General features: G+C 39.9%; 1 protein-coding gene across 1 annotated transcript in view; it reads right to left on the reverse strand.

The window, feature by feature from the left end:
- Positions 1–17,008, reverse strand: part of col14a1a (collagen, type XIV, alpha 1a) — a 133,530-nt gene that overhangs the window by 70,420 nt on the left and 46,102 nt on the right. The window contains exons 16-22 of the mRNA XM_080040000.1: positions 15,103–15,242; positions 11,011–11,143; positions 10,349–10,384; positions 9,006–9,148; positions 6,979–7,111; positions 4,839–4,961; positions 2,764–2,913 (exon numbers count right to left, since the gene is read on the reverse strand). Of these exons, the coding sequence (XP_079896126.1) occupies positions 2,764–2,913; positions 4,839–4,961; positions 6,979–7,111; positions 9,006–9,148; positions 10,349–10,384; positions 11,011–11,143; positions 15,103–15,242 (858 nt within the window). The remainder of the gene's footprint in view (positions 1–2,763; positions 2,914–4,838; positions 4,962–6,978; positions 7,112–9,005; positions 9,149–10,348; positions 10,385–11,010; positions 11,144–15,102; positions 15,243–17,008) is intronic.

Here is a 17,008-nt window from a genome sequence, read left to right on the forward strand (position 1 = left end):
ACTCAGATGTGTATATAAATATATTTTTGAAAATCACACATGGGTATGTACATAAAAAATGTTTTGCATTGAGATGCATTGAAAATCGATTTTGAATCGAATCGTTGACCTCTGAATCGGAATCGAATCGAATCGTGAGGTGCCAAGAGATTCCCACCCCTAGTGACAACCCATCATCTCACTCAATAATATGCAATAACATGCACAGAATCTCTCACATAGGGGAGAACGGGGTAATTTGTCACATGGGTTGGATGCCACATTCGTTATATCTCGCCACCAGAGCGCGCTAGCTCTGAAATGTTGATATAAAAAAGGTCCAGAATTGGGATCAGAGGTCACATACATAGACTTCCTTGGAGGAAGACAGCTGCATTTCAGGTGAGAGGATGTTTTGTGTTTTTCATGTCAAATTCAAAATATTTTGCTTCTCAGTATTTTTCTTCTAGGCTTTTACACAATGGGTTTATAACAAAACACTTGTTACCCTCAGAAAGTGTGAAGGGTAAACTATAGTTTAGATTGTGGTTAGCAAGCTAATTAGTTGTCAGATGGTTGTTGGCCTTGATGCTAGCAAGAAATTCAAGTTGGGGTTGGTCGTCAAATTTTTTGGGGGGTTGGTTGTCACATGTTATCTCAAGGCTGCAGCCAGAAAAGGAACCCAATAACGAAATGAATTGTCAAGCTGTATCCTCACTGACACCCCAGAGAAGGAAAGAATAGAGCAGGAAAAGGCAGCTAGCAAGCAAAAGAAAAAAGGGCAACAAAATCAAAACAACCCAGTGCATCCCAAACTAGACCAGCTGCCAAGGCTACAGAACGTTATGTAGGCCTATTTGTCAACTTGACAATGCAATTAAACATTCAAATTTGGTTCTGCCTCCTTGCCTTCTTTTTAAGATTTTTCCCATTAAGATAACATTGTGACAAACAACCCCATAGTGTGTGACAACCGACCCCTTGATGGGGTTGGTTGTCACAATGTGTCAGAGTGTCTTTGATGGTAAATTACTTCTTCATTACAATAAGTTGGAAAAAAAGAGAGACACACATTTCTAGCCAACACCTTAAGCTTCAATTTAATGTAGGAATGGCTATTGACAGATGTTTTGGTGATGAGCAATTCTCACTAGAGTAAAAAGTGTGCCTACTTACCCCGTTCTCCCCTACATAGTCATACAAGATGCACACTTGCATGCACTCACATGACGTACATTTCAACTAGGGATGCACCGATCCAATATTTTTAGTCCCGATCCGATTCCGATATCTGGGTTTTGGATAACGGCCGATACCGATACTGTCCGATACGATATCATAATTGTTATAAAAAAATTTGATGGTGGTGATGTTATGTGTAAAGCTAGGAAGGCTTAAGCAATTCTAATTTAAAAGAGCAAGAAATATACACAAATACATATAGGCAGAATTATAGTCATACAAAAAAAATCCTTCTCAATGATCACTTCTGCCCCACTAGAATATGTGGTGGTGTGTTTGTCTAAACAGTCTTCCTCTCTCTGGCTGTATTTTACATAGTAGAATTTGTCACAGAGCAGAAGTCTCTCCACTTCCTTGACTTGGGTTAGCTTTGGTTAGCTCACTGGGTAACAAACTGATATGTACTGTATGTCAAATTAGAAAGTGGTGTCCTCTCTCCCTCCACCGAACGTCGGCGCATGCTCGCACGGCTCGTTCGCTCTTTCATAGTAAAAAAAATAATAATAATAATTTTTTTTTAATTTTTTTTTTAAATATCGGAGCTGTCAGTCCGATATCCGATACGCAGATTTCGGCCATATCGGACCCGATACTGATACTGGATCGGATCGGCCCCATCCCTAATTTCAACACAACTATGCAGACATGTGTAATCATGTATAGATATCCATGTGTTCATGTAACATAAAATAAAAAGGAAAGCTGCCATTTTATTCCAAAAAAACTTGATTTGGTTTGTTTGCACAGGATTTGCATTTGCGCTGAAACTGAGAATACAACCAGACCTTAGTGAAGGTATGCAATCAGTCAAACCATATGAGTGTGTGAGTAAGCTGAGGTTAATTTCCAAAATGGAAGCCAAATATTTGCACCCATCTGCCTTCGCAACCTCATCCCCCTACGTTGTGTTTCCAGGGAACTATTTCTTCATTCTACTAGAAAAACATTATTTGAATTTTTACAACACAGTGCTCATTCTACAAAATGTCTTGAGACCAGATTGACAGATCACCCTTCAGGGCAGCTGATGAAAGCTAATCCTTACTGTGTGCCAGAACCTCAATACAAACTACGTAAAGCTTCATATTTTGGAGGAAACAGTTTTATGTATTTCAAAGGTCCTCAAGGGGCCAGTAATTACTTTTTTTATGCCACATGTTGGTTTGTGTAATTTATTGGTGTAAACATGCCAGTTGGCACACATGGTGGAAAGCCGACAATGAACGCAGTGTACCAAGGGAAATTGGGCGCATCCCAATTAATAAATAACTTCAGCTGGAAATTACAAATATGGACACTGAGTTTAAATATTCCTTGTCTGATACAAATGTATAATTGCAAAAAAAAAGAAGCTAAAATTACATTTAAGGATCCATAAACCCCCCTTTATTTATTAGAAGAAAAAAGCGAGAGCCTCTTGTGCTCACAGTCATGCTAATATATAATATCTGTTTCTACAAAGTCACGTGAGAAGAAAGTTTGATTAGAGGCATACAATATACAGTATAACAAAGCGTTCAGATGTGTTATAATGCTGCTTACATGTCTTTGCATTCACCAGCAGTGGTTCACTTTGTCCTGAAGGGTAGGAAGCTGTCACTTGAACACTGTACTCTGTCCCACTGAGGACATTCAGAAGGAGCTTGGAGTTCACATCTTCACGCACTGTTGACTCCAAAACTGGTCCTGGAACTAAGAAAGGACACACACACATCAACATAAGCACAGACTGCAAAGTAAGAGTGAGACAAAGAATGAGAGGAGTAATTATATAAAAAAATATATAAAATAAAACATACACACACATACACACAATAAACTAAATCCAGTTTCCATATTGTGAGATATCATTACATGTTCCAAATTCTTAAAGCTATTTAGAACATTAGAATTCTTATAAGTTTGATTTTACATTTGTCATCGTACTTTGAATACATCCTAACTAGCTCTAAACTGCAATACAAGTTACATTTCTAATTCCATGTTTTCTAATTGGGACATCAACTGGTGAGCATGCTGAGTTTCTTAATGATACATACTGTACATGCAGCTTTAGCCACAGTTTTTCACCAGGGTACATTGCATGGAGCCATGTGGGGAACATTTGAGTTCCTCTTTTGTCATTTCAGTTGCTCAAAATCAGCAGCTGCTGAGCCAGAAATGAGAAGCTGCCTTTGTCTGCCTCCGTCGGAAATCATTCTTTTAAAAAATTACTTGCAATATAGAGTGGGAAATTTAGCACTGGATGACAATTTTCTCATACAAATACACAGACTTCCTCATTCACATTCCTTCACACAAAAAGCATTGCTCAACCGTGGCATAGTTTCCATTACTACTGTAAACAGGAGCTGACTGCACTAAACAAAGACACTCCTGCATGCCTCCATATGACAAATAGAGCATATAACAACAAACTTTATTAATGCAGATTTTCCAAACAACAACATTGGACTTAATAAAATAATACCAATCCTGCACTCATGTAATAAAGGGCTAAATAAAAAAGCATATAATGCATCAAAACCAATACAGGAAGAAAAATTTAAAAATAGATAAATAAAGGAGGAGCAGCAATTATCTTCACAACACATTACCCACCGGACCACTAATAGGAAACAGACTGTGTGTGTGTGTGTGTGTGTGTGTGTGTGTGTGTGTGTGTGTGTGTGTGTGTGTGTGTGTGTGTGTGTGTGTGTGTGTGTGTGTGTGTGCATACATGAAGGCATTTGCAAGTTTTCCCTGTTAGAACAGACGCCTAGAAAAAACATATTTCCCTTCAACTTAATTCCTGAAATCAGATGAATGCATGCCTGTCAGTTTGAAGCTGGCTCCTCAGAGACACAGTAATTGTGTTTGGATGAGTAATAACAGACATGGAAACTATAAAAACTGGAGACCTGTCTTGGAAGGATGAAACAATTAGCATCGGAGAAGCAGCTGAACAGTGAAAATAGGCTTTTGATGATGTTTCAAGACAATAAATAAACGAGGAAGGGTTATGTCTTATTTCAGCTATGCGTCGAGGACGTCTTCCATGAAGTTCCTTCTTAAAAATAAAGACTAGGATGTCGCTATCAAGAAAGCCAAAACACCCTGAGAGCAGATTGTTCTGCGGCTACTATGTGCCTGCCTGTCACAGGGTGGTTGCTGGTGGGTCCTCCCTTACCAAGCGGATTAGTATGTTTGGATGAGCCTGTGTCCATGGGGCAAAGCACACACTAAACACAAAAAATACTCTTGTGCTTGACAACCAACAGTTGTCTTGCAGTGCTTCAGCGTGTAAGTGTGTGCAGTATACTGTATATGGATTCAGGGAGGTATACTTGTGTAGTGGAATGGATATACAGACTGTAATACATGTAGCTGTACATTAGAAAACTCCTCACAAAAATAAAACACTGACAAAAAATCTCCACAATCTCTACAGTTCAAAAATCATCTCTAAGGGCTTATTGTTGGATTACTGTTTGATCCAAATAATGTTAGGTATTAGCATGTGTGTGTGTGTGTGTGTGTGTCGGTGTGTGTGTGTGTTTGTGTGGGTGTGGGTGTGTGTGTGTGTGTGTCGGTGTGTGTCTGTGTCGGTGGGTGTTTGTGTGTGTCGGTGTGTGTACCATTGATGGGCTGGTAGACAATCCTGTAACCCACTGTAGGAGACTGTGGTGGATCCCAGGTGACTCTGAAGCGGTTGTACCACTCCTCTGACACACGTAGGTTTCCAGGAGACAACAGGGGCACTGCATGAACAAAGACACAAACAGAATATAGAGGCGCTTCTCAGGACTTGACAGGTGCCCTGTGGAGTGTTAATGATCAATAAACAGAAGCTGTGTTTACATTCAGTGCCACATTCCAAAACACAATGTGTGTATCCTCAAGGTCTAACCAATGTCAGGTGCATTTCTGTACTGACATTTCTTGCAAAGCCGAGGTTTTTAGGTATTTTTAATCCCGCATTGTTGACATCCACATTCATCACTTTCTTCCCTGCCTTTGCCGTAGTAAATTGCAGCATATTGTCTTTGTTTTTGTTTTTACAGTTAAACAAAAGAGGACCAACTCAACTGTAGTGTTAAGACAGGCAACATTTTATTCAACAAAATATAGTTTAAAATTGGCCAAATTATGATTAATAGCAAATGTCTCAAAGTACAGAAGACGAGAGCGAATGTGTTTGCAATTATTTCTTAATGCTGTTATCTCATGATAACGAGTTAATTATCTTGTGATAGCTCATTTTCTCATGACAACTAGAAAACAAAAGTGTGTTTCCGCTTATTGCTTATAATATAATTCAAGTTCCATATAAATATCTCATGATCTTGAGAAAACTGACTTTATCTTCTCAAGATCACAGGTTAATCAAAAAGTAATTGCAAGCATGGCAGTGAGGCGAAAAGGAATTATCATTTTAATCATATTAATTAAGATATTGAGACTATTATTTTATTGGTTATTCAATTCATAGTTTTTATCTATAGAAAATAATCAGAAAATACTGAAAAAATGATTTAACAGTCCAAGGTGACCATTTAAATGGCTTACTTTGTCTGATCAAAAAAACTAAGAGAGGGGGCGCCCTTAGCTCAGTTGGTAGGGCGTCCCCCCCATGGGCCTCGGCCAGCAGCGGACCCGGGTTCGATTCCAGCCCGCGGTTGTTCTCTGCATGTCACTCCCCTCTCTGCCCCATTTCAACTCTGTCTCTACACTATCAATAAAGCATAAAAATGCCAAAAAAATATCTTAAAAAAAAAAATTAAAAATATAAGAGAAGCATAACATCCTAACAAGTTGCAAGTTGCATTAACACATTTGTTCATTTAACATCAAACTATTTTAACAGTAAATCTTTTATGGAAGCAGATGCAGATTAAGAGTATAAATCTGAACAGCTTTTCCAGTTTTTGGTAATGGACCGTTTTTTACAAATTCTACACACTTTTCAGACAGCATTAGGATTCAATAGCCAGGTGACTTATGACTTGCTCCTTGTTGTTCACAATTTAAAAAAAAAACTTTATATGTGGTTTGTTGATTTATGGTTTAATTATATCCTTCTCAATAAACAGGGTAACATAAATATTGTCAAATTGAGTATTTTATTGTAACTGTGCCAGGATTGGTTGAATTTGAGTTATCACAAGATTGTAAATCCGTGATTTAGGAGGGAAGATGGTTTTCCTCCATCAAATATAGAAAATCATGTCTAACTGTGTGCCTGTGCTCTGATTTATCACTACGTAGAGAAGAGGTTTATTCGTAATATGACAAGTACTACAGTACCCTCATCATGAAAAGATGAAATATTTTACCCTAAATGTCATTGCTCTGTGGAATCTGCTCCTAAGCGGTTATCAAGAGAATGGTTGAGAAAATCAATTAGAACTGAGCAAAATAATTTAATTATCTCAATAATGAAAGGAGCTGCTGTAATTATGAACGCCCTTCATTAAGACAATTAAGAACGCATTAGTATTTTTCGTCGATTTAATTTACATTCTGATTCAGGAACGTAAAGGAACATGAAATGAATGCAATGCAAATGAACTGCCAGCTGCAATGAAATTCATTTTCATAGGCTTTTAGTCGAGTAAGATGCCTTCTACTAAACTGGGAGCTGCATCTTTGGATTATGAAAATTGAGAAACCGAGTTTACCACCCAGTGGTAAATAATTCAGAGCAGAGTGTGTGTGTGTGTGTATGTGTGTGTAGGTGTGCGTGTGTCTAGTGTGTTGGGGGTTTGTAAGGCTTACATGTGGCTCCCAGGGCTGAGACACTGATGCCATCTTGTCCATCAGTGAACACCGGTGTGACTGTCACTTTGTACTGGTTGTCTGACAGCAAAGATTCAAGCACTGCCCTCCTCTGACCGCCAGGAACTAACACCTACACACACACATACACACACACACACACACACACACACACACACACACACACACACACACACACACACAATGAAATTCAAATTCAGTCCACATCTGAAAGGAGCAAGAAAGTACAGGGACTTTTAAAGCAATGATAAGTTTAGCTCACTTGGGACCAACCTGTACATAGGCAAACAAATGAGCGGCATACAAATCAGATCCACACATGCATGCAGACACAAGGATACATGCACCATGTAGCGGGCAACATACAGATAACGTTGCTTTCCTGGCATATAGGGATGCATATAGGCGAAGATCAAGGCTAGGCTTAACTTGGTGAAACAGAAAGTGTTAGCAATCCACTATATATACCTTCAGGGATTTGAACCAGAACTGTTCAAGAATTCTGCTCACCTCAGTTTAGTCAATAAAGTCAGTTGGGGCCAACAGAGAGGCAGAAAAGAGCTGAGAAAAACCCATTAATGCTATGCTTCATGTATCAGTGTTGAAGTTAGTTCCTTCTCTGCATCTTAGTTTGAGCTCTGAAAGTATTAATTTGTACAAATAAGGTTCATATTAATCAAAAAGAGTAAAAAAAACTACCATTCAAGTGTTACATTTTGTACTTTGACACTAAGAAAAAGAAACCTACTAAACCAGACACATAAAGTTCAACTGCCTGTCAAAGTGACAAAACAAGATTGGTAAAGCGAGAGAGAGAGCGAGAGAGAGGTGTTAAAGAGTGGCCAGGTCAATCCGTCACTGCCGATGAGATAGGAGGAGCTGTCCACTCTCACTGTGGTGCTGAAACACCTGCTGACGTCAAAGCAGGAAGGCACGCACACAAACACACACACAAACACACACTCTACGCACACAAACACACACTCTAATACACTCTAATACATGAAAAAAAATAGTCCACCTTATGCAGAATCACCAATTTTTTCCCTCTATCTGTCTCTCACACACACATCCGCATCAAAACACATTCAAACTTTCAGAAAAAGGGCACGACCTAAAACAACCGTTATCTATCACCCGGCGGACAGGTTTAAGCCTTTTGCCTAGTTTGTTTGGCTGTTGTTTCCTTTGCCACCTCTCTTTGTTTCTTTTTGCTCTTTTCTCTACTGCCCTCCATCTCTGCTTCAAGTGAGGTAAATGGCTGCTGAAAAGATAATGGAATGTCTTCTGGCCTGGCCTGGCCTCTCCATCTTCCACGGCTCCGACACCACATTGGGAAATTAAAACAGGAGGGCGGGAGAGAGAGAAAGATAGGGGGGGGTTAGGGTTTGGTGGCGAGAGAGAAGACAAGAGGGAAGGTAAACAGAGAAAAAGTGAGAGATAGAGGGGGAGCAAAGGAGAGGAGAGGTCGAGTGTGTGTGTGTGTGTGTGTGTGTGTGCACGCGTGCGTGTAAACATGTGTTTGTTTGTGTGTGTGTGTGTGTGTGTGTGTGTGTGTGTGTGTGTGTGTGTGAATGTCCGTATGCGTCAGCGATCAGGGTCAGTACGTGGCGCTGAGCTCAAGGGCTTTTACCACATACAGTATAGAGGAATCAGGAATGAGGGGAGTAGACTGGGACTAAAAGTGTAATCAGTTTTTTGATTGAGCACATGACCTGACACTGACCGCTACAGTGCCACGCAGTTGGCTGGACTTGTGAAATAACAAGGACCCTTCCCCAAACATTACTCTAATGTTGTCTATTAGTGTCACAACTCACCAAGGGGAGAAGTCTGTGTGAGTTTGGTGCATTTGTTCAAGAGATACAACACCCAAAGAGACGTTTAGCAAATATTGGCATGTAACAGGGATCTAAACACAGCTCTTAGAGAAGAGAAATCTGTATTCCATTATTTGTTAATGGTGATGTTTTTTTAAGTAAAAGCTCACAACTTGATCAACTCACAGACTGCTCTTGGTGGTCGCCCCTGAGGCCGGCGTAGAGCACCCTGAAGCTCTTCACGCGAGGGTCGTCCAGCTCCCATGACGCCTGTAAGCTCTGGGTGGTCTCGTCACTCAGTCGAAGGTTTCTCACAGACAGGCGTGCCGCTGTCATACCACATCACACACAACAGTTACAGTACTGAGTTACTGTAGGGTTTATGCATCAAAAGTTAACACAAAATCTTGGCTGGAGCAACAGCTACTGTCAGTGTGGCAACAGTCTCAGGCAGCCGTGATAGTTGAAAAAATAAAGTTGCAGTAAAATCTGGCAGAAACAGTACTAGGAGATTGAAACATTGTTTGTGTATGTTTTCTTTTGTTTTTTCAAGCAAGCATGTTTTACTACTATGCAGGCCTGAGTGGATGAAAGTCAGTGTGACGGCTCCATACATAATGAAGCCTGAAACTACAAGCCTCGATTTGTAGATACAGAGGCGACTCGCTGTCTTATGGTCGGCCACTTTTGTGAAACCACAAAACCGCCAAACAAAGCAGAAGTGTTGTTTTTTTTAAAGTTTCCAGGATAGTGAGCAGGACTTGGGTAAATAAAACATGCTGCTTTTAAAGTTTTTAAGAGTGGTGAGTGGAGAAGCTGCTCTGACTCGATTAGCTGCTCCTCATACAAAACATAATCCAGACGGCCTCCGGGTCACTCCTGAGATAATGAAGTTTGAACCACAGTCTCTGGGTGAGACCAACTTGGTAAACACACTTATAAATCCACAAAACATCTTCCATTCCATGGAGGTGCATGGTGCTTGAAAATGCAATCAGTGTCTCAGCGTTGCATTCATCAACCTTAGTGAGAACAGACAGTGTGGGGCTTCCTAAAATTCAGTAAGCAACAAAAACCCTAACTATTTTACAGGAACTTTCAAGAACTGTAGTTGCATTCTGGCAACATAAGCACGTACTGGGAACTAGCAGAGCTTTTCACATTTCAGTGGCAGTAGACTTTTTAGACAAGTGCTTTGGCTTGAATCGTGATTAAAATTTGGCTAGACCCTCTGCCAACAGCAGACGTTTTTTTAAAAGCATGTATTGCTTGAACACGGCTTGCTGCCTACTGGACACACGCAGCAAAATTGAAAGCAACTCTCTTAATGTTTTCACATAAAAAAAGCAATTCATGGCACAATTACAAGATAAAGCATCCAATCCTGTCAGATCTTTTCAGTTCAATGTTTGTTTTTTTCATACAAGAACGGTTGCTTCACATCTATATGCCATTCAGCCATATCGAGAGTGTGATACTTTGGGCACAACAAACACATTTCACCCAACAGCAAATTAGACACTTCTTACCTGTGGTTGTGGTAGCAATCGTTGTCGTCTGAGCCACTGGGGGAAGACAGAGAAAATAAATCAGATAATTGGATAGAAACTCTCATCAACAACTCTCTGTATCAATAACTGAGGTAATTAGAGAGAAATATATAACAAACCATTGATGGGAAAATAGATTTTCTTCTTCTGAACTAAGCTGTGACAAACAAATCAATGCAAGTGGGCTCATGGAGAGCTCCTCTTTGACCTCGGAGATGCAAATATTATGAACCCTAAAGGCAAATGTTATTGGACTGGACAGGTAATTCTCAGCAGACAGTGGTAATTTTGAAAAGAGGGTCATTTAGGTACCAGGCTATTTCAAACGTCAGTGCAACCAAGGGGATCTCTACTCATGAAATTAAAGTTGACTCTTTCTCTCATCTCTGGAAACGTTTGTACACTTTGACACTCGTCAAGGCGTGTACTGACTAGATATTCTTCACCCTGCCTTTTCGTCATGGTTTTATGGATTGTACATGTGAGAATGTTGAAATGAGTTTTGTTGGAAGACATCCATGGACGAAATAAATATAAATCAATCAATCAATCAATCAATAAAGCATATACCACTGGAGCCTGAATTAGCACCACATCATCCGTACATGTTACCATCAATCACTCAGTGTAATGTCACTTACATGTGGTCTCTGTAACGAGAACTGTGTCACTCTCAGATTCATCTTTGAAGACGGCAGTCAACATGACTTCGTACTCAGTGGATGGACTCAGGCCACTCAGGATGTATGTCTTATCACTTCCACTCAAGACCACCTACAGAGGAGAAACACACGGATAAGACTTCACCTTTGACTGCCAACTATTTCTTTTGTCCAAATAAATCAACCTCTCAAGGATGTTGGCTGATATTTAAAAAAAAAATTCAACTATGTGCCTCGCCCCCTACTCTTTTGTTAAAAAGGTATAAAGTATACTTATAATGTTGCACTTTCATCTCTTTTAATCTGACCTTTGTATTAAGTTATATAAATTAATAAAAACAAGCCAAACTTGATAAGTGCTTCCCACATAAATCATATATTGAGATGTTGTGTTCTACAGCGTGCTCTTAACATTGCTTTTATTCTGTTTTGTACCTTCATTTATTGTAACTAAATAAGAAAATAATAGAAAGAGTTTCCCTCAAGATGTGATAAAATGTTGGGCATTAACCAACAGTCTGACAAGATTATTTATACTCTAAATACAGACGTTCAACACCAAGGTCATCACTGAGTGTTAGTAGAACAAGCTGCTAAAAATGTGAAATAACACATCGGCTCAGTGCTCCTTATTTCAGTCTTGAAAACAGGAAAAGGTGGTCCATATTTTCAAAAAAAGCTGGTGTCTATGAAAACAAACTGCAGGGGGATATGTTTGTAATACTGCCTTATATAAAGTATGATTTGAAGAATTTTGTTGAATTACGTAGTATAAAAGTGTTTGTATGTATTCTGTCATGTTTAACAAAAAAGTAGCTAAGGCTATTGTAAGACTTTGTAAGTTGATCATCACAATACGAGAAATGAAGGAATGTGCAGTTTCAACAGCAAAACCAGTAAGATAAACTACTGCAGCAGGACTATCTGTACGATCCAAAAACAAATCAGACCCCACATTAAAACTAAGAGGTCTTCAAAAGTGCAGCTTGCTTCCAGAGAGAAAGATTGATATTCCGTAGATGAGTCAATAATCATAATAAGTGCAGGAATTTGTTTATCTACAGAACCCGTTGAGGCACAGTTACATGCAAATTTCCCCAGTGGGGCCGGCCGTTAGCGATTTCACTGGAGCAAGTGCATCATTTTGATTCTTTCTCTCTTTTTTTCCCTTGCATTTAGTGCGATATATTTCCGTATTTCATATCATTGTCCTCTTTGGTATTTGTCAGAATAAAGACTGGAGTCAATCAGATTTCTATTTGTTAACAAGCACAAAAGACTAAAGCCTGCTTTCAGGAAGGTATCAGGACGCCAGTAAAAATAATCCAATCAAAGCAGCATGACGCACAAAAAGGATTAACAATTATATAATTAACTCTTCTCGTGGATCTCTAATTCGTCATCAACTTTTAATCTTGGTAATCTTTCATTCTGTTTTTGTATCAGTGCCTTTGCGGAATTTGGACTGTATTATGTTACATTTTTTTCACAGATATAACAATACATGGGATGTAAATAAATGTTTGTATGCACGTGTGCATGTGTGTGTGTGTGCGTGCGTGCGTGCATGCGTGTGTGTGGATTATGTGTGTGCGAAACAGTGAAAAGCTGCATGTCTCCCTTTCTCTATGCTTGTCGAGTTACAACACTACCTCTCTAACTCCCCCGAGTGTTATTTTCAGCTCTGATGACTCTTAGCAAAACACACATACGCACACAACACGCATACACAAACAAGCACACACATTCACAGACCTAAGGGGCTCTATCGCTGCCACCCAGCTGTCTCTAAACCCCATATCGTGGTAATAAAACACCCAAGCCATTAATTTCTAGATTTATTCAGCCTTTATTTATACGCCACCATGCCAGGGGTTTCACCAGAGACCTGAAGTGTAGTTAAGCTTAGTCTGTGGAGCAGAGACTCTACTTTATCTGGGCTAGACTTCTTCCACTGGAAATAGAGATAATAAGTGCCTAAAAGATATATCATACATTGGTGTCATATTTATCATGTCAAGGAAGAAAAAAATCATGTTTTTGGCTATGTCCCAGTTGTTCCAAAGACTCAACGTTTCATGTCTGCAGTGTTGCCAAAATGATCTATGACAGGGGTGGCCAACCCGCGGCTCGCGAGCCGCATGCGGCTCTTTGCCCAGCTTCGTGCGGCTCTTCAGTTCATATCAAATTATGTGATTATAATTTATTTTTTAATTTTTTTAATACTTTTTTTTTGTGTGGGCCTATGTGTGTGCATGTTCGCAAACGTTCCATGCGGCTCTTACGTTCGTTTTACATGTTGTCTATTATTTCATTTTTTATTTTATTAATGTGTAGGCCCTATGTGTATGCCTGTTCGCAAATGTTTAATTGAGGACGCAACATAACGTTCGCAAACGTTTGGTGCGGACGCAACATAAAACTGTCCGCTCAGCTTGGAGGGAGGTTTTCCGTGAGTAAACTATTTGTGTCAAGTTCGCTCCGAAACAGAGTGGGAGAGTTCATATTTTTTGTTGAACGTTATGGCAGGCCATTCTGCCTTATATGCCAGGTGTCATTTGCGCATTTCAAGGCTTCAAATCTTCGGCGCCACTTCAGCTCTCTCCATGCTAAAAGTAAGTCCCACAAAGCAACATGCATAGTAAGAGAAAAACGCTATTTTAAATTGTTATATTTTTGTTTGTGGACTTGGTTGAACTGAGAGTTTGTGTGGGAGGCAGTGCACACAATGTTCATTGTTGAAAATGACTGCCCTGTCGTCTTTAGTACTGTAGGAGTCCAGTCCTGTCATTATCACAGGGGCGGCCTTAACGATCTGGGGGCCCGTTTCAAGTCCTAGTGTGGGGCCCCCTGTTTTTTTTTTTTTAATAAATAATGCTTGTGCATGCATGTGCAAGCTCCCCGCGAAAATAAAAACGCCCCCCCCCCCCTGAAATCTTACTGGCCACCCCAGTGCTCCCCCCCCCCCCAGTTCAAATGTTATTTTTTATTTTAATTTTATTTTTTTTATTACATTTTCTTCCTGATATGTAGCCTAGTTCAGAGATGATATGTATTTTTTTTCTTTCTTAACTTTTTTTGATAGGTAGTTGCCAAGTTCATCACACAAACACTCCAATCCACTGATATGAGATCAGTTTTCAATTTTCAATTACTAAATTAATGGTAGGACTGTGGCCGCTAGAACTGGTCTCTGGTCAGCAAAGGTCTTGAAAACAGCATAAGTGTGCTTGTGACATGCGTGCCACCCATGCATGTGTATAGGCACGTGTCCCAGCAGATTTTTGAAATCTGAATAAAAAAATTAAAGTTTGTAGTTAGCGAGTGTAACATGTTCTTAGCAAGGGCAGACTTTCATAAATAAAGGTTAATTTTTTTAGCAAGATATTTGGTCAAAAGCTAGTGGTCATTCGTCCCTCTGTGCAGTTGTTAGGCATCTGGCTGCTAGCAAGTTATGTTGTCTTGCTAATTTTACTATTCATCTGAGCTGAAATAAATATTGACTTTTTCCTTTATTATCTTCGCCAGAATGCACCAGAATGCTTAGATTACATGTTAAAAACACAAAAAAATCTTCTGGGGGGGGGATGCCCCCAGACCCCCCTTCAGGGGTTTAGTTTTCTGACAAACATTACAATGGATACTAACATGATTTGGGTATTTGGGATTATAAATCATCTTTGAATTGGTTGTACAGCATATCACATGCTATTCTTTCAGGGGTGCGATGGCCACCCCACTCTAACTCTGTGGCCCACCTTGGCCAACCCCAGTCAAAATTTCCTGGAATCGCCACTGTGTGTACCCGTGTGTACGATGTGGCTCTTTGCAGTAACACAGTAAAAAATGTGGCTCTTTGTCTCTGACTGGTTGGCCACCCCTGATCTATGAGGATGATCTTTACTGTCACATTTCCCTTTGTTGTAGGTGAAAAAATATCTTATGTTAGCATTGTACCTCTGCTTTTCTTGTATACAATTCTGAGAATGTGTAAGTCTTTTATTAATGCTCAATAAAACACATGTTAAGAAAACCTTATGTTAAACAAACACCTTTTTTATTGGTACTGACCTCCTTTGTGTCGCCACCTGTAAACGGGGCCCAAGAGAGTCTGTAGAGGATGATGTCATTGGCTGAGTGATCCCAGCTGACCTGGAAGCCCTCTGTACTAACATCACTGGAGTGCAGATTCAAAGGACCAGGAACTGGAGCTGAGAGGTAATAATAATAATAATAAATTTTATTTATATAGCGCTCTTCTCTCACTCAGAGCACTTTACAAAACAACAATAAACAAACAAAAAGGTAGAGAGAGTTTCCTTTTTCTACTTCTTTATTTTCCGTTTGTCTTACCTAGTTTGTCATATGCATTCTGCACACTATTTGAGTAGGAACAGCTGCTAAAGTGAGATTTGCATTTAGCTTTATGGGAAAAAACGTCAGTTGATAGGGTCGGAAATTGTGGTCAACAGTGCACATTGGATGACCCAGATGCTTATGCCTTGTGATATGTAAGGAAAAACAGGAGAGCATCTCTTCCTCAGGTGCCTGAGAATGTCAATGCAGGATGTGATCAGACTGTCAGCAGTACAGTAAATCCTTCATTACAAAGATGAATGCGCATTATAGAGTTCAGTAGCACAGATCTAGAGGCACTGGTTTACAGATATATGGAAAAAGAATGATATGGTCAGATGAGTAATCCTTCACCATAGTCTCTACAACTGGGCGAGTGTATGTGTACACTGATTTCTTAGACTCACTTGTTAGATAGGCCGTTTTCAAAGTCGTATTAAACCTATTTACAGCCTGGGCCACAAAACCATTTTAGTCTGTATGTTTAGGTCATATCTCCATGACAACACTGAGGGGGGTGAATTTTTTTGGACCACGCTAGTTTTTATTTTATCGGAGGTTAAAATGTATTGGCGCGATCTCTTGAGTGACAGCTCTCCGCCCGTTGTCCCTCACTTTGCCTCGGAGGTATACGTCAGCTATCTCCCTCCCCCTGACGTGAGGCGGAGTAAAAATCTCACAAAATGGCGACGCGCAAAAACCAGGATTATTGGATGCCGTGTGAATAACTGAGGTCAGCCCGGATGCTACATCCATATTATTTACTATCTATGGGTTCAAGTGGTTCTTCTTTGCTGATGGGGGCATTTTGCTTGCATTGTTTGGGTCCACTTGTCCTTTTATAGGTAGGGGTTATCGCAAATCCATACAAAGTTCTTGTGAATGATCATGGCTTGTACCATATCACTTGTTGCATAGTTGCTTTCTAGCATTACTCTTGGTGCAACTAGACTCATTGTCCGCCAGTACATTTATATTCAGATCCCCTTCAGGCCCTCACCTGCGCCAGAACTCTTTCAAGGCCCCTTGGCATTGATTCCACAAGTCTATCTACCACGTGAGTCCAAAATCCGCCATTGACATTCAATTGGGTTGGTGACTGTGAAGGACATAGCAATGATTCCCAACATTTTCATACTCATCAAACCATTCAACACCCCCTCGTAGCCTATGGATGGAGGCATTATCGTGCTGGAAGAGACCACTCCCATCAGGATAGACATGTTTCATCATAGGATAAAGGTCATATAACCTTGAGCTACATTCAGTTTGGAACATGGAATTTTCTGAGCAATTATTTTCACCTACAATAACATTTGTCTACCACAGCAGCCCCCCCCCCATTTCCCACTCCAAAAAAAATTCTAAAGTGCCTACACATTGATGTAAGTTCATGAAGCTCCTATCGTTAACCTGCTTCACTGAACAAAGTTGCCAAGAGATCAATAAAAATCAACATGTCCCTTTAGAATGAGTAGTTTAATAGTTGCTTGCCAAAAACACATTTCTTTCAGCTGATTCAGCATTTGAGCCTAACTGCTTTGCTTAAAGGGATATTCCTACAAATCAATATCTGTTAACGTGACGGAATAGTAAGGGACAGTGAAATGACCTTTTAATG

The sequence above is a fragment of the Ammodytes marinus genome (assembly GCF_949987685.1).
Source record: "Ammodytes marinus genome assembly, chromosome: 13".
NCBI classification, from domain to species: Eukaryota; Metazoa; Chordata; class Actinopteri; order Uranoscopiformes; family Ammodytidae; genus Ammodytes; species Ammodytes marinus.